The sequence below is a fragment of the Elaeis guineensis genome, chromosome 11 (assembly GCF_000442705.2).
Source record: "Elaeis guineensis isolate ETL-2024a chromosome 11, EG11, whole genome shotgun sequence".
NCBI lineage: Eukaryota > Viridiplantae > Streptophyta > Magnoliopsida > Arecales > Arecaceae > Elaeis > Elaeis guineensis.
In genome coordinates this window covers 25,341,463-25,365,308 of record NC_026003.2, presented here as the reverse complement: position 1 = coordinate 25,365,308, position 23,846 = coordinate 25,341,463, and the positions used below count along the sequence as shown (strand labels likewise).

General features: G+C 34.7%; 1 protein-coding gene across 2 annotated transcripts in view; it reads right to left on the bottom strand.

The window, feature by feature from the left end:
* Window positions 1-284: 284 nt before the first annotated feature.
* Window positions 285-23,846, bottom strand: part of LOC140852517 (very-long-chain aldehyde decarbonylase GL1-10-like) — a 39,302-nt gene continuing 15,740 nt past the window's right edge. The window contains exons 3-6 of one of the 2 annotated variants that reach the window (XM_073245807.1): window positions 2,612-2,759; window positions 2,491-2,523; window positions 1,564-1,579; window positions 285-1,157 (exon numbers count right to left, since the gene is read on the bottom strand). In XM_073245807.1, coding sequence (XP_073101908.1) covers window positions 1,105-1,157; window positions 1,564-1,579; window positions 2,491-2,523; window positions 2,612-2,759 — 250 coding nt within the window. In that variant the 3' untranslated portion in view covers window positions 285-1,104. Of the gene's footprint in view, window positions 1,173-1,563; window positions 1,580-2,490; window positions 2,524-2,611; window positions 2,760-23,846 lie in introns of both variants that reach the window. The other variant, XM_073245806.1, reaches the window with a different exon arrangement.

Here is a 23,846-nt window from a genome sequence, read left to right as displayed (position 1 = left end):
CAAAACCAATTGAGTTGAGCTATATTTTCAAGAGAGGTATGCAGCCTAGAAGTACTAATTGGTTCAATAATATTTCCTATACAAACCATATCAATTCTTCACATTGCAGAGCCATTAAAAATAGTAAGGTATGTATATGGATCTGCTATTCCAATAAATTATCAATATGCTATAGTCCTCTTAAGTTGAGCCCAATGAACTTCATCATTGTTGAGTTTAATCATAGTGATAGCGTGTATCCTTTTTTTTTTATGTAAATCTTGGGAGGTTGAGAGTAACCACCCATAATTTATTGAGAGAAGCAACTCTGTACAGATGTTTGCTGACCTTGGTGGGGTTTGCAGAGGGTGAAAACAGTTGATCTATCAACACCCCGGGAGACCGAAGGTCAAAATTTAAACAAAGGTTCTATGTACAAGAAGCTAGAGAATGTGAAAGTTAGGAAGATATCATGGGTCTGTAAGGCCGTCACTATAAAGGTTTGTCACTGAAGCTCTGTGTAAGCTAGTTAGTTGCTGAGGGTCTGAATAAGTTTCAGGATGTTCAGTTTCAGCTTTCCGGTATAAACTTCGGTCCAGCATATATCTTGTCAAGAATAACCAGCAACTACATATATGATCACCCTTTGAGCCTTATCTACAAGAAAAACCACCTCAAAAGTGAGCCTTAATCTAGTATATTGTAGCATATATGTACTAACTTATCATTGAAAAAAAATATCATGATAGTTTTGTAATATGGGTCATATGTACTGGTGAGGTAGAAGGTGCTCACTAGCTTTTTAGCGAAGTCTTTTGAGATCACTTGTTTATTCAATTCATATCTAACCATGAGTAGCTTAAGATACTTAAGTAGTTCTTACGACCAGATTAGAAGAAGAGATCAAACATTTTGCACCACTAACATATATAATGTTAATATGAGAGCTTTTTCTACATAATCCAAAAGTTGAGCTTATTTAAATAACAATATGCAAGCACATGCTCAACTTTCTGCATAGATGGAGACAGATGACTTTTGGTATCCTGCTCATGCGAGCATCTCCAACCATAAGCACATATGGAAAAGCATTTTCGTGATGCATGTAACTTCCACAGGTGATGCTTATTCATACTTGCCTGATATAGCATTCACTTCTTTGGTTAGGTCATTTGTTTCCATTTCTCTCTCAACTGTTCGAGATGACACAAAACTAGGTTAGAAGTAAAAAGAAAATAAGGATGCAACTTTTGAGAAAATGCTAAAAACAAGTTAAATTACTAATTTAGGGCTTATTTGGCATTGTTGTTTTCAGATTTTTGTTTCTCTACAAACTAGTAATGAAATGTCAGATGGAGATTGATGTTTAAGATAGTATTTGTACAAAAATTTTGCTATCCCCCCGCTTTTATTTTCACCTTTTTCTTGAAAAAAAAATGAAACTTTCCTTCCAAATGCTAAAAGAAATAAAGAGAAAAATAGGAGAATTGCATCTATGTGTTGTTCACTGTGGTTCATTTTTCTTATTGGGTTTTTAAAACAAAAATAGAAACCAAAAGCAATAACAGAAGGGCATGTTGTGATTCCACATTTCACGGTACTTATCTATGTTTCAACATTACAAGTTTAAAAATATGAAATGCAATTTTTATTATATATGAGGAACAGGTTTCACTTTTGGACTTAAAAGGTGCATTGTCAATCATAAAAAAGAAAAAAAGAAAGGAGACACTTTTGAAAAGCCACTTGTGCTAATTCAAATGACAATGATAAAATATGGAGATTTAGCATCAAGTAAACTAATGATATTGAAATGTTAAACAATAAAGTAATGAAAATTCATTTCAAATGGATACAATAGACTACTAATTTGCATTTAACCTATAATAGGGCATCTATGATAGCAGTAACAATTCTAAACATCCAAGCCATAATATATAGTAATATTAATTTAGCCATCGATGGATGCATGTAATTTCTTGGTATCAAAATCATGAGCCTTATTTTATTATGACTAGAAGCAAGCATATCATGCAGTCTTAAATAATATCTTCCACTACATCCCTGCAAGGATAAAAACACTTAATGGACTACTTAACCATTCAATTCTTTTTAATAACAACACTAGTGCATGGCATATTTGAACTAAACTATATCCAAATGGAGGTTCTCAAATGAAGTCTTCAACTCATCAAGCATACCATTGGTTGATGCTCTTCATGATGAGTGAACATTTTACGTTCAATAAGGTTTCAGTGTGGTTCAGCTCTATCAATTGACTTATCTTCTACTATACCAACAAAATATGAAAATGTTTTCTTAAAGATAAATATGGAATTGGAACTGATCAATCAAATACTATGAAAAAAAATTCTCTTCTAGCTACTTAACCTTTATATTTGTAATTCTATCAAGGTATCTAAGACAAGATCAAGTAATGATATAAAAATTTTATGGCATCTGCACACTCTAGATCAAAAATTGGCCAAAGGAAAAAGGATAGGGAATTACCTTTGCAAGGTGTTCTTTCTGATATCTGTATCCCTGATATGGTTAAGGAGAAATTTTAAAATTCTTAGAGAAAAGCAAACTATAAAGCACCGACAAACTCATAGAATCGTAACAAATTAACCTTGTCTGTTCCATAGATGTAGTCACAGTAGGTAAAAACTGATGCAAAGTTACTATGGCTTTTCCCTCCAACATAATGATGGTAATCATGGTACTCAGCTCCTCCATAGAAGGGGATATATTTTGTTGGAGTTTGGGAGAAGTCGTAGCTGTTCAACATGAACAGGTTAGTCCAGAAGGTAAAGCATATATTTAGTTGAAAAATTACATAAAAATGTAGACTACCCATATCCACAAGTGATGACATTAATTATATTTGGTTCTAACTTTTGGACCTCCATGTGGAAAAGAGAATTTTGTCCAACTGCAAGTAATTTTGTTTTTTAAACTATTCTCTAACTTGCATCTATTAAATTTTATCCAAAATTACTTTTATATCATTAAAATATTAAATTCATTAATCAGATGCATCAGTTGATTTTCCATCTTTAGCACCAGTTAGTGACAAGTATGATGGAGGAAATCAAAATCCTATAACATTTCTTCTTTCCTCTATATATGATTGCCATATTGTCGTTGTTATTGTCCTCTATGTTGTTGCCCTTAACAACGGTCTATTTTCCGTGACCTAGGTATTCAATTTTGAGTTGAGTTGCTTTTTTTTTTATTAAGATTTTGAATTTAGTTTCTATAATTATTTTTAATGAATGAAAGATTTTGCTCATTTTTTTGAATAAAAATATTTAGTGTGCTTTCATTCTTGTGCATAGCATGTGCACAATACTACCATACTTTAACCATGACACAACTAGCAAAAAAGGACGAGCCCAACTAACAAAACTACATGCCAACAAAATTCATTTTGGAGCAACCCGGAATTAAAAAGCTTGGCCAACTTAACTGTTCTTTGCTAATTTCTTGTTGTGAATGAATTATAGATAAAATAATGATCTTCATGCATTTGGTCCTTTAAAATTTCATTTTCGTTAAGTATATATTCTTTTCTCTAAGAAACAACAAATTTTCAAATTATTGTAGGCTTAAATTTTCTGTCATGGAGGTCCTTGTTTTTTCACATAAAATACCATTAAATGATGATAGAACAATATATAGCTTGGTGAATACCTTCTATGGATAGGGAATGCTGGTAGGTCGTTGAGGTTGAGGTTGAGGTTGGTTCAGCTAAATCCAAGGTTAAATTACATTTGCCATGCCCAAAGATGGATCCAAGTTAGCTAATTTATAGCACTATACCCATATTCAATAATTCAGTATGTGTTACGATTGGATTTTATTCTGGGTCTGCTAAGACTTGTGTTGCTCCTAATTAAGGTGAGGTAAGAGAGAGTGACAAGTGAGGGATCGCTCATTTGGGCTAAACAAAAGAGGAAGGGAAGAAAAATCCAAACCCTCGGAAGGAAGAGATACATGAGACTGGTATTACTGCTTTAGTTGAAACCATTTTGTTTATTTTATTTTTTTGTTTTATTTTCTTTTCCTCGCTCATGTGAATCAAAACATAAATCTATGGAAGAAGAAACTCCTATGGACATCCCAAAATTCTGTAAATTAAGCAGAAAATTGTCCATTCATAAGATGATAATCCACCTAACTAGACCTTTCTTGGAAGGCAAATGCTTAAACAACATAGAAATTTTAAAAGAAAATGACAAAAAAAAGAATCCCAAGGTCGATATCCCACTTAAAGCCTATACTTGAAATGAGAAAGAGAAGGTCATACGTTAGCTATGTGACATTTTGTGCAAGATTTCTATATTATTTTAATATTTTTGCTCGATTTCAATAAATAGATATTATGGTATGTCTTACCTCTGATTGACATTTAACTAGCCAGCTATTAAAAGCAAGCTTAGCTTTTAAAAAAAAAAAAAAAAAAAAAAAAAAAAGAAAGAAGAGGAGGCGAGCTCCCTTGTGCGCATGGTGCATGAAGATTTCCCAAGGAACCCGCAACACGCACACATTTCATTTCATGTGCTGGCTTTCAAGCATAGAGCAGTCTATATATTCTCAAACCACATTTGTTGAGACAACCAAAAAAGAAAAAAAAAAACTTTTTTTTCAATACTCCTAGTTATACTGTCTAAGACCAAGAATTATTTAATAAATTCAAATATGAAGCTACATTTTCTTCTGTCGGTTAAGAAGTTACTATTTTTGTTTTTTTCTTCTTTTTAAAGAAAAAAAGGCAAGTCCAACCACAAACTAACTTGGAGATGAATTGGACTGGAATTTGATGAAAACATACTCCCTGGTATAAGTAGAAACCTTGTACCGTAGATTTAATATATTGATTGGAAGAAAATAAAATGGGTTTTAACATGCTTTCTACCTAATTTTTCTTTTAAATAAAAAAAGAATTTGACTATCTGAATATGAGAACTCAAACCTCACTTGTATAGATATAGGATCCATGTAATAGTTCAAAATAAAGGGCATGAAGAACTATTTTCAAAATCCTCTAATTTTATTATTATTTCTGAAAGAAGGGATTACTTTCACTTTCTTTTCTCCAATCACATCGTATCGGTGTCAGAGCCCAGACTCCTATCTTTGTGGAAACCTAATTTAAGGTCTAGACGTGCAAACAGCACAAGTTGAGGTGCACAAGAAATGATGTGGATGTTGGTACTTCTACCTTAGTAGATTACAATTGTGTAACTCACTAAGCCCATGTTTCGATTGATGCCTTCAAGTCAAGTATGAGCAACTTTATCACGAAGTTGCCTCAACCATTTCAAAACAAAATAATCATTTAACAATGAAAATGAGATACTTGAACATGATGGAGTCGTCAACATGGTGAAAGTAGACACCTGGTTGGATCAACTAAAGATATGTTTCATCATATATGGTTATATCAGTGTCTCGAGAGTAGCTTTTGCTTACTTAAAGCTTTCCAACTTGTCTTATCTAGTGAAAATTTCATGTGAGGACTAATGATATTTCTAATCTATTATGAAGAAAATTCAAACATTTATTCAAGAAGAAATTCTATCTAATTGACTGTAAAAAAGTATTGAAAATTATGTCCTAAAATCAATCGTCAGTCTGTTGATGATTGAACTCACTATGTAAATATATATAAATTTTTATTAATAAAAGTTATTTGGCATCTTTTCATCATAAGTTGTACATCTTCTTTTAAGAACTCCTGTATTATGATGAAGTCCTTAGGACTATTTAGAATCGATAAATGAGGATTTATCGTTTAATCCTTAAATATATTCATGACCAAACGATATGCTATTACTAGGATGATAGCTATATTAAGTATAGATCGTTGTGTGCTATATACGTTGGTTGTTCTCTTAAACAAAGGAGTGTGAAAATACTGGTATGGCATGTAGGTGAGATATAAGAGTACATCTCATTGAATGTAACCAACTCCGAAGCGCTCTACTGTCAAAAGTTACTCCGAAGGGATATGGGTATTAGTGTCCCTCCGACCTAAGATCATCACGGTGACTTGCAAGCACTCACTGTTCTATAGTGTCAGACTATCTGAATTTTTAATTTAGTGATGGAAGGCTTCTAGGCACAGTCAAGAACTTGTGGTAGTCAGTGTGTAAGTCAAGATAGGATTGACCCCTCTGAATAAGTAGGAATTAATACATTACTGTATTTCAATTCAGTAAAACTTTAGCCAGGATAATCTATGTGATAGATTTGAAAGATTGAAATACAATGATGTTGACTATTCCAGGGTTGATAGTTAATTTCTAGGTCATCTTGAGCATTAGGGTCAAAGAGATGAATTATACGGTAACTATATGCCAGTAGGTTCTGAGTGTTGCTTTACATACATTCGACCTATCCAAACGTTAGATCTCATTGCTAGATGGTTACTTCGATTGATACAGAAATTATTCTTATACTACCGACATAGGTCCGAACCTATGAGATCACACACATAAGAAGTACCTCTTCGATCATATGGCTGATCGACGATTGAGAATCGTTCGAGGGTAAAGTTGTCAATATGATTGATGATTAATCCTGTACAATAGTTGCAATAAATTGATTCACTGAGACTTAGTGATATTCAAAAAAATTAGTCAACAATTAGATTGTTAATTAACTCAATTTTGATTGAGTATTAAAGTTTGGATCAAGTCTAATTGAATTGGATTCAATTAGGTCAAACCCGATTAGGCTATGAGATGACCTAATCGCTAAGAAAGATTTAGCCCTGATTTGATCAAGACTTGGATTTAATATACTCCTAATTAGATTAAGAGTTTGGGTACCAAATTAAATTAGGCTAACTCATCTTATTTGGGTCTAAATTAATTGGGTTTGGATGAAATGTAATTAAGAACCAAATAAACAAAACTCTAGAGTCCAAACTAGTTGGACTTCTCCCATCCGCCACCTTCTTGTCTCTATGCCAAGTTTTCTCATTGCAAAACTTGTTTGCATATGAGGCATACCCCAGCAAAAGCCTCTGGTTGTCGCCCACAATGGATAAGGATAACTTGGTTTTAATTCAAATTCAAAGAGATTTGAATTTGAAACCCTAATCACTTATCCTTATCCACTCTTGCCGACCACCTTATGAATGTGTTCAATTTGTGCGACAATAAGGGAATTGGTCTCATATTTTTTCCATGCCCCATATCTCTTATTTGGTCCTTCTTAGGATAGGAATGGAACTGGATGAGATCTGATTGAGTTAGAATTCAAAAGAGTTTTGAATTAGAACTCAATTGAGTCCTAGTCCTATCCTACCTTCTCTTGATTGGTAAGCATAAAAAAGGGTTGTTTTTGTGCACTGAAAAAGAAGAGGGATTCATCGTGAGATACCAGAGAGAGAGGGGGTCGAACATGAGCTTTGGGGGCTTGAGAATTTGGGGTAGTCAGCCAAGTTGTTGGCATGAGAATTAGAGGAGAATTGTCTCCTCTCGAGTGAGGTTCTAACCCTAAGTGTTGGAGTTTTTGGGAGAGAGAAATCAGATTAGAGAAAAGATGTTTCTCTAATTTTCTTCAACCACATATATCTTCCATTGATCCATCTTTGACATCAAAAAAATTCGAGTTGATCGAAGAAGGAGAATCAAATCAGCAGCCTAGAAGCCTTCTACGCGAGCTAGCACTCCTGTGAAGACTGTGTTAGATATGTGCCCTAAAAGCCAATTGTTAGGTGATACATTTTATAATTTCAGGATTTAATTTTATATTTGTAATATTTTTATTATCGATAAAAGATTTTTTCATTTCAATCATGTTTATGTGTCCATGATTTATCCTAGAAATAAACAAAGATTATTTTTTTATATTCTTAAAGTATTGAGAATTTGAGATATATATTAATTAGTAGTTAATTTCTAAATGCTCTCGATCAAAAGATCGTCATAGAGGATAGTGATCAATCCATTCGAGATCGATGCATAGTTTACCTCCCTTATGGGTAGATAAGTCTCGGATCTGCAGTGTAGGGACACTGAGATGAGGGTGCGGGTGGTTGTTAGAAAATAAGTTGCACTGAGTGTGACCAACATGAGAAACTACTTAGATATCTACTCACTCATCAGTAGTCTTCTCAATGCTACAGTGGTATGAGTGGTCCTTTGACCTACAGTATCATCAATTATTTGCAGTGAAGCTATTAAGTTTGACTGCATATTTTTTTTATCTTTAGCCATTTGGATCCTTGCTGTGTATATTGACTACAGTAGGTTTAGATTCGCTGTTTGGAGTAGGATACACCTAGATGGAATCTATCAACTTTAATAAAAAAGAAGAAGTCCTATGTGATTTGCAAGACTGAGTTCAGAAAGTCTTTGACCAAAGTAAGTGTGAATACTAGAAAAGAGGTTTCATGGAATTTATAAATAAACTTAAATCGAGCCAATCTAGTATATGACTGACGATGGAGTCTGACGAGTTCTCCATGACCTCTGTCAAGTCGGAACTCACGATAGAAGGACAAAATCATATGATAACTATACCTAAAGGTTCATACTTTCATTCTACTGGGTTGCCACTACATATTGCTAGGTATCACAATAGATTATGGGACTCATCGAATGTTATCTTGATGATCAATGACCTTCGAAGGATAGAGAAAAAATTATTCCAACCCATCGAAAGGAGTTTCGATGATATTGTGATGGAAATCATAATATATCTCACTACTAGATAGAATGGAACCTATAGGGTCACACATTAAGGAATTTAATCTTGAATTTATTAATTAGACTTATGAAGTTTTAATTGGGTTAGAATTTACTAAAATCCTATTGAATTTAAGAGAACCTTGCTAGCACATGGTTAAACCTAATTCTTCTCAGAACTTTGATTGGATCAAATCCATTGCATTGAACTTAACCTAAATCCATTAGAGTTTAGCTGGATGCCTAATTGTGAGCTCAAGAGGATTAGATTAAATCAATGAGTTGGCTAAATTATCTCTTCATTATCTCCTCATTTGTTTCCTGATATTGAGTGTGAAATTATAGGAAAGAAGAGATGGCGCCATGCATCTCTTTTAGAAAATCCAAAGGGCGCCAACCTTGGATTGGCATAAGGAAGAGAGAGAGGTCCACCCCTCTCATGTATTGGCATGAAAGGAGAGAGAGAGAGAGAGGGGCCACACCCCCTCTCTTGCATGAAAAAACCCTAGATCCCTTGGCACCCCAACTACCTGCCTCTCTTGATGAGGGGCACCTAGTTACTCTAACTATTTTGACTGTGGTGCCCCATCTGCTTGCCAAAAGAAGTTAAAATTTGATCAATTAAGTCTGATTTTAATAAAAAATAATAAGATTAAAAAGATAAAAATTTTTATGAGATAAGAACTAGCCTTTTTAAGTTGATTGGTTTTTGATTTGGATCCAGGAAGGCTCTATATAAAAAGATAGTCTCTTAGAATTTCAAAAATGAATTGAATTTTGTAAATTTAAAACTCTTCCTCTCTCCTCTCCATGCCTCATCCTCTCTCCCTTTTCTCTTTTCCATGCCCAAAGGTTGAGTGTCCATCTTCCACATGCTAAGATTAGAGAAGGGTCTCTTCTACAGTAAGAAATAAGGAGAAGAAGGCTGCAGTTCAAGGGTTGAAGTTGCAGCCAAAATCAATTGCTGATCAAGGTTCAAAGAGGCAAAGATCTTACTTGGAGAAGAAGGATCTATCATGAGAAGAAGGATTCAAGATTGATGTCGATGAATACCTGTAGAAATCGGACACGTGTACGGCTCAAGGACCTTCAAATCTGAGATCATTAGAAGCAGTGTATTTCTACCCCTGCAAATGTATTAAGATTTGATCTCATCTTTGATTTTATTTTTAGATTATATGCATATCTTTATTTCTGAGCTTGGGTAGGATTAGATATGATCTAATGCATATCTTTATTCCTGAACTGGTTTAACCCAGTTCTTTTTCGCTGCTATTCAAAAATTTTTGAAATTTATGCATGCATTCTACTCGATTTTCTAATAGTGGTGTCAGAGCTACTAATTTTTAAAGATATATATAATCTAGTTTTTATCTTAGATCTGAAAGTTTTGTTGATTTAAAATTGATTTTGTGCTGGTATAAAGTTATTCTAGTACAGGGTTTACCCCCTATATTGAAAATATTATCCTAGCATAAGATTGATCGATTTTGAGAACTATTTTCAAAATGATTAAATCAATCTTTTAGATCTAAAAATTGACATATGTAATATTTTTTTTTATATTCTAAAATTAGAATGATTAAATGTTCGCATCAGATTAATATAAGATTGTTCTGATATATGATTTACCTTCTGTATTGAAAAGGTTGTCCAAGTTTGATGCGAACCAATTTTTTTGAAAAATATTTTTAAAATATTTTAATCATTATTTTTGATCTAATTATATATGTATTTGATATATATATTTTTAGTTTTAGATCTAAAATTTGATATATATATGATACATGTTTTAGTTTAGATCTGAAACTATATGTATCTGATATATAATATTGGGTTTAGAGCTGAAACTGTTTCAAGATCATAAGCCACTAATACATGCAATGAAATATAATCTTAAAAAAAATATATTTTTGAATCTAAAAATTATGTTATTGCATGTGGGTATGGGTTGAACAAATTAGGTCTAATGATCAAACTACAATTAGGATCAATTGATTAGATTATAATAGAACCCATTATCGATTTTGAGTAGTTGATTGAACCTAATCAATGGTTGACTAAGATTAGGTTAAAGGGGCTCAAAGTCAAGTTTAGTTATAGTTGGTCGCATCGATTCATATTTTGATGTGAGTTGATTGACTCAAGACTAAATTTAGCTTAGTGGTTCGGACCCATTTCAATAGGTTAATCTAATCAATTTTAATCAATCAATTTAGTGTCTAAGGCAAGTATTTAGATGGTGGTTATTTAATTAGTTCTATTATCTGATCTGACCAATTTTGATTGATGTCTAAAGAAAGCAACGGAGGGATCCTCACTCATCTTAACTTACCTAGCCATTTTGGAAGATTCAATTTCGCATTAGGTTACTTGTTGACTCGAGTTCACTATGTCGATTAGATTGGTCAGATATATAGATGTGCTGATTTAAATTTGATCAGTTGGATGTCAGATATACTGATTTAGAAGAGACCTAATCCAAATCTTCTCACTAAATATTAAGTCTAGAGATTTTTTATCATTGTAGAGATGCGGGTGCCTTCCTGACATTGATCATTCTCAACTGATTACAGTGGTTCGATTGCATCAAAAAAGTACAGCCATTCTATTGGTATTTGATATCCCGAGGTAGAGATGGGGTTGGGCCCAATAACTGTTAGGTAAGGGTCCCAATGATGGCTTTACGCCCACTGGTGAATGATGGATCTGACTTAACTAAGAAATATACTAATAACTGTTAGGTGAGGCCACATAACTTAGAGATCAAGCCTGCTGCATCTTGCTTAGTGAAGCAATGGACAAGATGTTGTCCACTCATTGGTCTATGCTCACCAATAACTGTTAGATAAGGTATATATAGATTAATGAGATCACAGTACCCACTTGAAACCAATCGCGTATGGATTTTTATTTCTCCACCTGAGGAGTGTGGGAGATTCGAGAAAATAGTGAGAGCTTTGTTTATTTTTAAAGTCTTTAGAATAAATATTTTTATAAGTATAAATATCTAATTAGAAATTATTTTCTCTGTAGATAACCATATTGAGTTCCAACCCTTTAGCTCGTATCTTCAATACCAATAGGTTGACTGGTACAAATTATAAAGACTGACTCCAAAATTTGAGAATCATTCTCAGTTTTGAGAAACTTAACCATATCCTTGACCAGGATGCGCTTGTGTTACCAGCTAGTCCATCCTCTGATCAACGAGCCGCACTTGAAAAGTGGATGAATGAAGATAACAGGGTGAAGTGTTATATTTTAGCATCCATGTCCAATAATCTTCAGCGATAGCATAAAGATATGAGGACTGCCAAAGAGATGTTGACTCACCTACAAGAGTTGTACGGTAAGCAGAGTCGCACAGCTCGCTTTGAGATCTTTCGGAGACTATTCAGAGCAAAAATATGTGATGAGCAGTTCGTCAATGATTATTATTTGATAATAATCAAAGACATCGAGGAGCTTCAGAAGCTCGAGATGAATGTGGACAAGAAATTATCGATGGATTTGATCCTCCAATCTCTTCCTGATTCATATGGACAGTTCATCATGAACTATCATATGAATAAAATTGATAGTACTTTACCCAAATTACTAAACATGCTGGTAACAGCAGAAGGCACCTTGAAAAGTTCAAGGGATATAGCTCTAGCTGTGGAGTGGGCTTCCTCTAAGAGAAAGTCTTCTTTCAAAAAGAAGAAGAAGCCTGCGAAGAAGCAAAAGAACGAGGTCAAGCCCAAAAAGTAGGTTTCGAAGAAGGTCGATGATAAGTAAAAGTGTTTCCATTGTAATGTCGAAGGTCACTGGAGAAGGAACTGTCCGACCTACCTGACGACTGTTAAGAGCAGGAAGAAGGATGGACCTTCTGAAGGTACATCTAATATGCTCGTTATTGAAACTAATCTAACGATTTTTTCTTCTTCTAGTTGGGTTCTAGATTCTGGCTCAAGTGATCATTTGTGCACTTTATGTAAGGTCTTGAAGAAGTGAGAGGGCTGAGAGAAGGTGAGATCACTCTCCAAGTCAGTAATGGAGTAAAGATTGCTGCTATAGCCGTCATGACCTATCCTCTACGATTATCATTAGAAACTAGTTTAATTCTTAAAGAGTGCTATTATGTACCTGTAGCCAGTAGGACTTTAATTTTTATATTTGTGCTGGCATAGAATAATTATAATTTTTATTTCAATAAAGATATGTGTTTGATTTATTTTGAAAATAAAGTTGTTACACGTGCTTTCTTGATTGACGGTCTTTATCATTTGCATAAAGATGTGAGTATCAATATTAACGAGCAAACTATGAATGCCATAGGGTTTAAGAGACTTAGAGATAGGATTAGCCAAAAATATCTGTGGCATCTTAGGCTAGGCAATATAGGAGAGGACAGACTCAATAAACTGGAGAAAGATGGTCTTCTCGATCCATTGATTTTTGAGTCTTATCTAGTTTGTGAATCATATCTTCAAAAAAAAATGGCTAAGCTGTCCTTTGTGGGACAAGAAGAAAGGGCCACTGAGATATTAGCCCTGGTATACACTGACGTGTATAGTCCATTCGATGTATAAGTCAGGGATGGCTATATCTACTTTATAACTTTTATCAATGATTATTCATAGTATGGGTTTATATATTTGATGCACCATAAGTTTGAAGCCTTTAAAAAGTTCATAGAGCTCAGACATGAAGTAGAAAAATAGACTAGAAAATTCATAAAGATTCTTCGATCAGATCGAGGAGGAAAATATCTTAGTAGAGAATTTTGGGCCTATCTTAAGGATAATGGCATAGTCTCACAGTGAACACCTCCAGAGATGCCTCAACTCAATGGGATATCTGAAAGGAAGAATCGAATCCTACTAGATATGGTCCGGTCCATGATGAGCTTCACAAATCTTTCTGTCTTTCTCTAGGGACATGCATTACTTTCTGTGATTCATCTTTTGAATCGGATTCTCTCTAAATCCATTCCTACCACACCATACGAGTTATGGCATGGTAAGAAACCAACTCTTGGATACCTCAAAATTTAGGGATGTCCAGCCTATGTCAAGCGATACTACTTGGGTATCTCAAGATTTAGAGGCTAGGTCATTTAGGGCTCGCTTCATAGGATATCCTAAAGAAACTATGGGATACTACTTCTATCTTCCTAGGATCACAATGCGATTGTGAGCCATCATACCGTCTTCTTAGAAAAAGAGTTTATCCAAGATGGAGGCAGTGGGAAGAAGATTGAGCTAAAAAAGAAAGTCTCTGAAGAGCATTGAGTCCAAGAACTTGAACCCAGTAGTGAGCCAATTGATGTGGTACCTCTTCCACCTCGTGGATCAAGTAGGATCTTCCGTTCTCCTGAAAGGTACTTAAATATTCTTACAGAGGATTTAGAGGAAGTATTTCTTATGGGAGATAGGGACATTAGAAATGATCCCAAGACCTACGATGAGGCAATGTTAGATATTGACTCTGAGAAATGGATGGAAGCGACGAAGTCAGAAATTGACTCTATGTATTTCAATCAGATTTGGTCCTTAGTAGATCTACCTGAAGGTATTGTACCTATTGGGTGTAAATAGATTTATAAAAAAAAAATTAGATCGGATGGTAAGGTAGAAACCTATAAGACAAGACTAGTTATGAAAGGTACAGTCAACATGAAGGTATTGGCTATAATGAAACTTTTTCGTCCGTGGCCATACTGAAATCCATCCATACTCTACTTATGATAGTAGCTTTTTATGATTATAAAATTTAATAAATGGATGTGAAAACTATCTTCCTAAATGGATATCTTAAGGAAGATATCTATATGGAGTAGCCTTTGGATTTCACATCCAGTGATAGTGATCACAAGGTCTGCAAGTTGCAAAGGTCCATATATGGACTTGAGCAAGCATCTCGAAGTTAGAACACTCGCTTTAATGATGTGATCAAAATATTTGATTTTATCAAAAATGAGGAGAAATCATGTGTGTACAAAAAGATCAATGGGAGCACTATCATATTCCTCATATTGTACATGGATGACATCCTCATGATTGATAATAATATTTTCATCTTGACTTCGATCAAGTATGGTTATCAAAAGAATGCACCATGAAAGACCTAGGAGAAGCTTCCTACATTCTTGGTATAAAGGTTTATAGGGATAGATCTAAGAGAATGATAGGACTCTTATAGTGAATGTACATAGAGAAGGTGTTGAAGAGGTTCAGCATGAAAAAATCCAAGAAGATCTTTTACCCCTTAGACATGGCATTCATGTCTCCAAAAAGATGTGTCTTGACACACCTGAGAAGATTCAGTGCATGAGCAAGATCTCTTATGCTTCGATAATAGGGAGCCTCATGTATACCATATTATGTACACGACCTGATATAGCCCCTGCCGTGAGTGTCACGAATAGGTATCAGGTGAATCCAGATGAAGAACATTGGATTGCTGTAAAAAATATCCTTAAGTACTTGAGAAGGACTAAGAATTTGTTGTTGGTATTTGATGGAGGATTGAAGCTGAAAGTTGAGGGATATATCGATTCAGACTTCATGACTGATATCGATGATAGAAAGTCAATATCGAGATGTATCTTCTTCTGTAATGATGGTGCAGTTAGCTGGAAGAGTTTCAAGTAGCCGATCATTGTAGATTCGACTATGGAAGTCGAGTATATCACCACCTCTGAAGCTACTAAGAAAGTCTTTTGGTTTAAGAAGTTTGTTGTGGAGTTGGATGTAATGCCATCAAATGCCACTATATAGCACTGCGACAACAACGGCACCATAGCCCTCACTAAGGAGCCAAGATCTCATTAGAAGTTCAAGCATATAGAGCGACAGTTTCACATCATACGTGAATACCTCGAGAAGAAGTTCGTCGAGGTGCAGAGAGTCAACTGCATGCACAACGTGGCGGACTCGCTAACCAAGCCTCCCAACCAATAGAAGACTAAAGCTCACCTTAAGAAGATGGGTCTTAGGTATGGCCAATTGACTCTAGATCAAATGAAAGTTTGTTAGATATTTGCCCTAAAAGTCAATTGTTGGCTGACATATTTTATAATTTCAGAGCTTAATTTTATACTTGTAATATTTTTATTATCAATAAAGAATTTTTTTATTTCAATCATATTTATGTGTCCATGATTTGTCCTAGAAATTAACAAAGATGATTTTTGTATATTCTTAAAGTGTTGAGAATTTGAGATATATATTAATTAGTAATTAATTTTTAAATACTTTCGATCAAAGAATCATCATGAAGGACAGTGATCAATTCATTCGAGATCGGTGCACAGTTCACCTCCCTTGCGGGTAGATGAGTCTCAAATCTGCAGTGTAGCGACATTGGGGTGAGGGTATGGGTGGTTGTTAGAAAATAACTTGTACTGAGTATGACCAATATAAAAAACTACTTGGATGTCTACTCACTCGCCTGTGGTCTTTTCGATGCTGCAGTGGTGTGAGTGGTCCTTTGACCTGCAGTGTCATTGGCTATTCGCAGCGAGGCTACTGAGTTTGACTACATATTTTCTTGGTCCCTAACCATTTGGGTCCTTGCTGTGTATGTTGGCTACAGTAGGTTCAGGTTCACTGTTTGGAGTAGGATGCACCTAGTTGGAATCTATCGATCTTGATCGAAAAGGAGAAGTTCTATGCGATTTGCGAGATTGAGTTCAAAAAGTCTTTGGCCAAAGCAAGTATGAATACTGAAAAAGAGTTTCCATGGGATTCACAAATGAACTCAAGTTGAGCCAATCTAGAATATGACTGACGATGGAGTCTGACAAATTCTTCATGACCTCCATCAAGTCGGGACTCACAATGGAAGAACTGAATCATACGATAATTGCACCTAGAGGTTCACACTTTCATTTTATTGGATTGCCACTACATACTGCTAAGTGTCACTGATGGATTGTGGGACTCATCGGGCATCATCTTGATAATCGATGATCCTCAAATGGTAGAGTTGAAATTGTTCCAACCTATCGAAAAGAATTTCAATGATATTGTAATGGAGATCATAATATATCTCACTACCAGATAGAATAGAACCTATGGGGTCACACATTAAGGGATTTAATCTTGAATTTATCAATTAGACTTATAAAGTTCTAATTGGGTTAGGATTGATTAAAATTTTATTGGGTTTAAGAGAACTTTGCTAGCACATGATTAAACCTAATTCTTCTCAAGGCTTCGATTGGATCAAGTCCATTACATTGAACCTAACCTAAATCCATTAGGGTTTAGCTGGATGCCTAATTATGAGCCCAAGAGGATTGGATTAAGTCAATGAGTTGGCTAAATTATCTCCTTATTTATTTCTTGATATTGAGTGTGGAATTATAGGAAAGAAGAGATGGCGCCATGCATCTCTTTTGGAAAATCCAAGGGGTGCCAACCTTGGATTGGCATGAGAAAGAGAGAGGGGCCATGCATCTCTTTTGGAAAATCCAAGGGGTGCCAACCTTGGGTTGGCATGAGAAAGAGAGAGGGGCCCACCCCCTCTCTTGCATTAGCATGGAAGGAGAGAGATAGAGGGGGCGTGTGGCATGGAAGGAGAGAGAGAGAGGGGCCATGCCCCCTCTCTTGCATGAAAAACCCTAGACGGGGCATCAAGGGTTGGAGCCCCAACTATCTGCCTTTTTTGATGAGGGGCGCCCAGTCAGTCTACCTATTTTGACTAGGGTGCCCCATCTGCTTGCAAAAGAGATTAAAATTCTATCAATTAAGTCTAATTTTAATAAAAAATAATCAAATTAAAAAAATAAAAATCTTTATGAGATAAGGACTAGCCTTTTTAAGTTGATTGGTTCTTGATTTGGATCTAGAGAGGGTCTATATAAAGAGATAGTCCCTTAGGGTTTCAAAAATGAATTAAATTTTGTAAATTCAAAACTCTTTCTCTCTCCTCTCCACATCTCATCCTCCCTCATTTTTCTCTTTCCCATGCCCAAGGGTTAGGTGGACATCTTCCACACGTCAAGAGTAGAGAAGGATCTCTTCTACAGCAAGGAATAAGGAGAAGAAGCCTGCAGTTCAAGGGTTGAAGTTGCAATCAAGATCAATTGCTGATCAAAGTTCAAAGAGATAAAGATTTTGCTTGGAAAAAAATGATCTACCACGAGAAGAAGGATTCAAGATTGATCCTAGTGGATACCTGTAGAGGTTGAACATGTGTGCGGCTTAAGGATCTTCGAATCTGAGGTCATCGAAAATGGTGTATTTCTACCTGTGTAAAGGTATTGAGATTTGATTTCATCTTTGATTTTATTTTTATATTATATGTATTTCTTTATTTTTAAAATCGGATAGGATTAGATATGATCTAATGCATGTAGGGGTTAAACGGTTTAATACAGTTCTCTTTTGCTACTATTCAAAAATTTTCTAACTGGTTGATTGATTTTAGGACTTCATGTGGATGATTCGTAGAGGTCGAACATTCTGTGCAGCTACGAGCAACCAGCAAAGTCTTAGATCCACATCATCAGTAGTAGTGTTCATCGACCTGTGCAAAGGTAATGGGTTCTAAACTCATTAGATCTAAGTAGATCAGATCTAACGATTGGATTTGATCTAGGGCATCGATATGATCGATGCAGATTTTGATTAATTTTATATTTTAAATTATTAAATAGTTTAATCTAATACTTTCGCTATCAAAAATTTTAAAAAAATACATGCATGATACTGTCTAATTTTCCTTCAATTGGTATTAGAGCCTAGATTGCATGATATGATTTTTTATACTCTTAAAATCTGATTTTAATTCAAGTATATAATACCTATGATCTGATTTGATTAGATCTGGTATGATTTAGATTAGATCTAAATTTTCTCATATGTGATATGATTAGATTAGATACCTAGTAGCATAGTAATCAGATTGAACTTTCATGACCGTTCGGTCATAGAAGAAAGCAGGATTTCACATCCCTCTTCTTCCATTCGATGGAATTCTCTTATGATAGGTAGGGGTACTATCTGTTCATGAAGATGAACCGCAAAAGAAAAAAAATTTACTTTTCTGTAAAATTCTAGATTTTGAAACCCTAGGATTGTGTATGTGATATATTATACCAAAAGTTATAGCATCTAATCATTGAAAATAAAATCTAGAATCATAAATATGTTTAGATTAGATCTAAGATGATTTATGATTGATTTTATTACTATTTATGCATAATTATTTTAATATAAAAATATTGCAATTATTATGGTTCACCTGTTGAGTTGACTTAGGTTTGTTTGAGTTGACTCAGATCCCTGATTAGTCCACCCAATTTCTATTGAGCTGACCCAATAAAATAGGCTAAAAATATGGTTTATTATTCATCATCAGTGAGTCGATAGAGTCTTGGAATTTAGTCAACCCACTGTGATAAGTCGGCTCAATCCAGGGGTGAGCCAACCCAAGTTTCAGATCTAAATAATCATACATGAATTATTTTTAAATATCAAACCCTAATCCATGTCAACCTCAAACTTAATAGAGAATTAAGTTGAACCTATTAAATCTAGAATTATGAATTAAAGATCTAATGTCATTTTTGTATAAAACATGGGGTGATGGGTTTGTGGGTTAGTTTGATCAGATCCTTCTAATTGGATTAGATCCTAGAGTTAGAATCAAAGATTAAATAAATTAAAAAGAGAAATTAAATTAAATCAAATTTTTTTTAGAGCCAATACAATAGTTGTAGTTGGTCGAGTCTATGTCTTTGATTAGATCCAAATGAACTTTGACCTCTAGCTTAGCGATCGAACCCAAATCTATAAGTTGATCAAGTTGAAATTGATTAATCAGTTGATATCTAAAGTAAGTTTGGCAGTCTTGATCAGTGGTCATTAATTGGGAACTACTCTCGTAGATTGAGTCTATGATGAGTTAATGGCATATCCCTCCTACCGATCTTACTTACTTGGCTAACATAGTGAATCATATTTTAATTAGATCGCTTAATGATTAGGGACTGATCCATGCTAACTAGAAAATTAGTTTGACTGATTTAGGTGCCCCTAGTTCGACTTGTCTTAGTCCTCTTCATGACTTGATGAAGTCAGTAGAAGGATTGATGACTTGCTAGTTGACCAGCTTGTTTCCAATCCATCCTGATCTAACTTGATGAAGTCAGTGGGAGAATTATGATTAGCTGGTCTGTATCCTTAATTTTCTTAAATTATGTTAACCAAATCTTCTAAATTGTTAGGTCCATAAAAATGAGCTGGTTATGGGGATAACTAAATCATAGCCTCCCATTAAGGTGAATAGTAATGAGTCTATTATTTCAGATTGACATTGAAGGCACCTTACGCCTGGTGTTTCTCTGAATGATGGAATTATCATTTATTATATGATGACTCTACTATACTGTCTAATGAATAGTTGGATTGGTCGACCAATACTCAGGTCTGATTATTCATTAGTTAGAATTACTGAGTTAGTTCATGTTAATAGTTGGACCTAACCAGAATTTTCAATGGAGGCCCTTAGCCTACTGAAATAAAATCTGGGGTGAAACTGATTACTAAAAATTATTTAGAGAAATAATTGATTGAGAACCTATCCTTAGATGCATATGAATTGGTCGAGCCATACTCGGGCCCGTATGCAGTTTGTGTGGACTTATTACCTCCTAAAAAATTAAGGTAATTACTCGAATTGGAGGTAGAGGCTATCAATTTATAAAAATAGTGGAAGAACTTTTAGATTTAAAATTCATATACCAATTAGGCTTTTGGTTTTTCTTTTATGCAGTTATGGCTAGTAAGTTATCGCTCCACACACTGTTTGACAGTGATGAGTTTATTGGATCCAACTTAGATAGCCAGTATCATAAGTTGAATATTAGTCTTAAGCCCAAACTAGATGAGAAGTCTAAGGCTGAATCGAGTCAGACAAACTTTGACTCAAATAGGCCAAAAAGAAACAAGCAATTAGTTGCTGATCAAGGTGCATATATGATAACACCTTGTAATTTCTCTATATATGATACTACTACCTGGATATTGGATACTGAAAGTTCAGTTCACATGTACAATTCATTGTAAGGACTTCAAGTTGGTAGAAAATTTGAGAATGACGATAGATTCTTGAATGTTGGAGATAGAAGTCAAGTTTCAATCCTAGCTTTAGAAATTGTTGAGCTTGTTTTTAATTCTAATAGTATCATTTTGAGTGATTATCACTATTGTTCATCTTTCTTAATGAATGTAATCTTTGTTGGCCTTTTAGCTAAAGATGGTTATAGTTTATCAATAAACAGTGATTATTGTGAAATCATTATGAATGGTGTTACAATAATGTGAGAATAATTAAAAAATGGTATCTATATTTTATCACTGCCTGTTAGTGTAATGTACACTTCAAATAAATATCCTAAGTTAGATAATGTCACGGATGCCTACCTTTGGCATTATAAGCTCGATCACATTAACAAAAATAGGATAAATATGTTAGCTTAGGACGATATTCTGAACATTAATAATTATGAATTATTACCGACCTGTGAGTCTTATCTTCTTAAAAAGATGACTAAATTACCTTTTACTGAAAAAGGTGAAAGGGCCAGTGATCTTCCAGGTCTAATACATACTGATGTATGCAGACCCATGAACACAAGTGCTAGAGGTGGATATCACTATTTCATTACATTTATAGATGATCTATCTAAATATGGGTACGTCTACTTGATGAAATATAAGTCTAAATCATTTGAAATGTTCAAATGATTCAGTAATGAAGTAGAGAAACAGACTAGAAAGAGTGTTAAAACTCTTCGATCCAATCAAGGATGTGAATACCTCTCTAGTGAATTTCTAACATATCTAGGAGAGAATGAGATTCTCTCACAATGGATCTCTCTAGGGACACCATAGCATAATGGCATCTCAGAAAGGAGGAATCAAATTTTGTTGGATATGGTTCGGTCTATGATGGAATTTGCAAGTTTGTCGATCTCCTTTTGGGGATATGTACTTGAGACAACCTATTTTGTGTTCAATAATGTTCTGAGCAAGTCAGTTAGTAAAATATCATATGAGATATAATCAGAATGTAGGCCGAACCTCTCTTACCTTAAGGTTTAAAGATGTCCAGCTTATGTCAAACGATTACAGACTGACAAGCTTAGACCTAGATCTGATAAGTGTTATTTTGTAGAGTACTTCAAAAAAATAAAGAGATATTACTTCTATCTTGCCGATGAATATAAGGTGTTCATCAATCTTAAGACAGTATTTTTGAAAAAAGAGTTCCTTAGGAAAGGAACTAATATCTCTAAGGTTGAACTCGATGAAGTTTGACAGGTAGATGAACTGGTACCAGTGACTGAATTTGAATCAGATTTGATTAGATCAAATCCAGAGCCCAAAAATCTTTCGATCCTGAATTAAAAATTCAGATACTCCAGCACCAAAGCACAGTGAGTTGCTTGCAAGTCACCGTGATGATCTCAGATCGGAGGAATACTTATACTCATATCCTTTCAGAGTGACTCTTAATAGTAGAGTGCTTCAGAGTTGGTCACGTTCAGTAGAATGTACTCTTATATTTCACCTACATGCTATACCAGTATCTCCATTCTCCTTGGTTAAGAAGACAACCAACCTAAATGGCACACAATGACCTACACTTCATATGTCTATCATCCTAGTAATAGCGTATCATTTGGTCACGAACTCATTTAAGGACTAAACGATAAATCCTCCTTTATCGATTTAAAATAGTCCTAAGGATTTGCATCATAACACAGAAGTTCGATATAGCAGATGTACAAGCTTATAATAAAAATTATTAAATAAATATTTTGTTAATTAATTCATATACAATTACATCAAATAGCACAACCGTCAATAGGCTGACGATTGACTTTGAGATATATTTTCTAACAACTCTCACTTGTACTAAAGCCAATCGATACAGTATCGTATACCCATCTTCATTTTGTGATCTTTGAACTCCTTTACCGCAAGGGCTTTAGTTAATGAGTCGATCAGATTCTCTTTTCTGTCGATCTTCTGAAGGTCGACGTCACCTCGATCCACGATCTCTCGGATAAAGTGATAGCGACACAGAATATGCTTTGTCCACTGATTTGCCTTTGGCTCCTTTGCCTGAGCTATGGCTTCAGTACTATCGTAATAAAGCAAAATTGATCTATCAATGGAGAATACCACTCCAAGCTCAGTGATGAACTTCCTTAGTCACACAGCTTCTTTTGCAGTATCGGATGCCACGATGTACTCTGCCTCACAAACTGAATCGGCTACGGTGTGCTACTTGAAACTCTTCCAGCAGACAGCTCCACCATTTAGGATAAAGATGTATCCCGACATGCTTTTACTATCATCATGATCTGACTAAAAATTGAAATCAATATATCCCATAAGTTTCAAGTTAAATTCTTCATAAACGAGCCACTGATCTTTAGTATTTCTCAAATACTTAAGGATGATTTTTATAACCTTCCAATTATTCTCACCCAAATCTGATTGGTATCTGCTCACTACTCCTAGTGAGTATGCCACATCTGATCTTGTACATATCATGGCGTACATTATAGAACCCACTGTCGAGGCATATAAAATTCTACTCATATGCTCTCTCTCTTGAGGGGTTGTCGGACAATCCTACTTTGAGAGAAAAATTTCATGACCTATCAAAAGATAGCCTTTCTTGGAATTCTCCATGTTGAACCATTTTAGCATGGTATCTATGTATATTGATTGAGAGAGTCTGAGCAGCCTCTTAGATCTATCCCTATAGATCTTTATCCCTAGGATGTAGGCTGCTTCTCCCAAATCCTTCATGGAGAATTATGACGACAGTCATACTTTTATTTTCTGTAATGCAGGGATATCATTTTTGATTAAAAAATATCATCTACATATAAAATAAGAAATACAATTACTGAACAATTAGCCCACTTATATATACAGGGTTCTTCTCCATTCTTCATGAAACCATACATTCTGATCACCTTATCAAAACATATGTTCTAACTCCAAGATGCTTGCTTCAATCCATAAATAAATTTTTAAAACTTGCACACCTTGGACTCGTCTGTAGATGTGAACCCTTCAGGTTGCATTATATACACCTTTTCATTTAGCTCTCCATTTAGAAAAGCTGTCTTTATATCCATTTGCC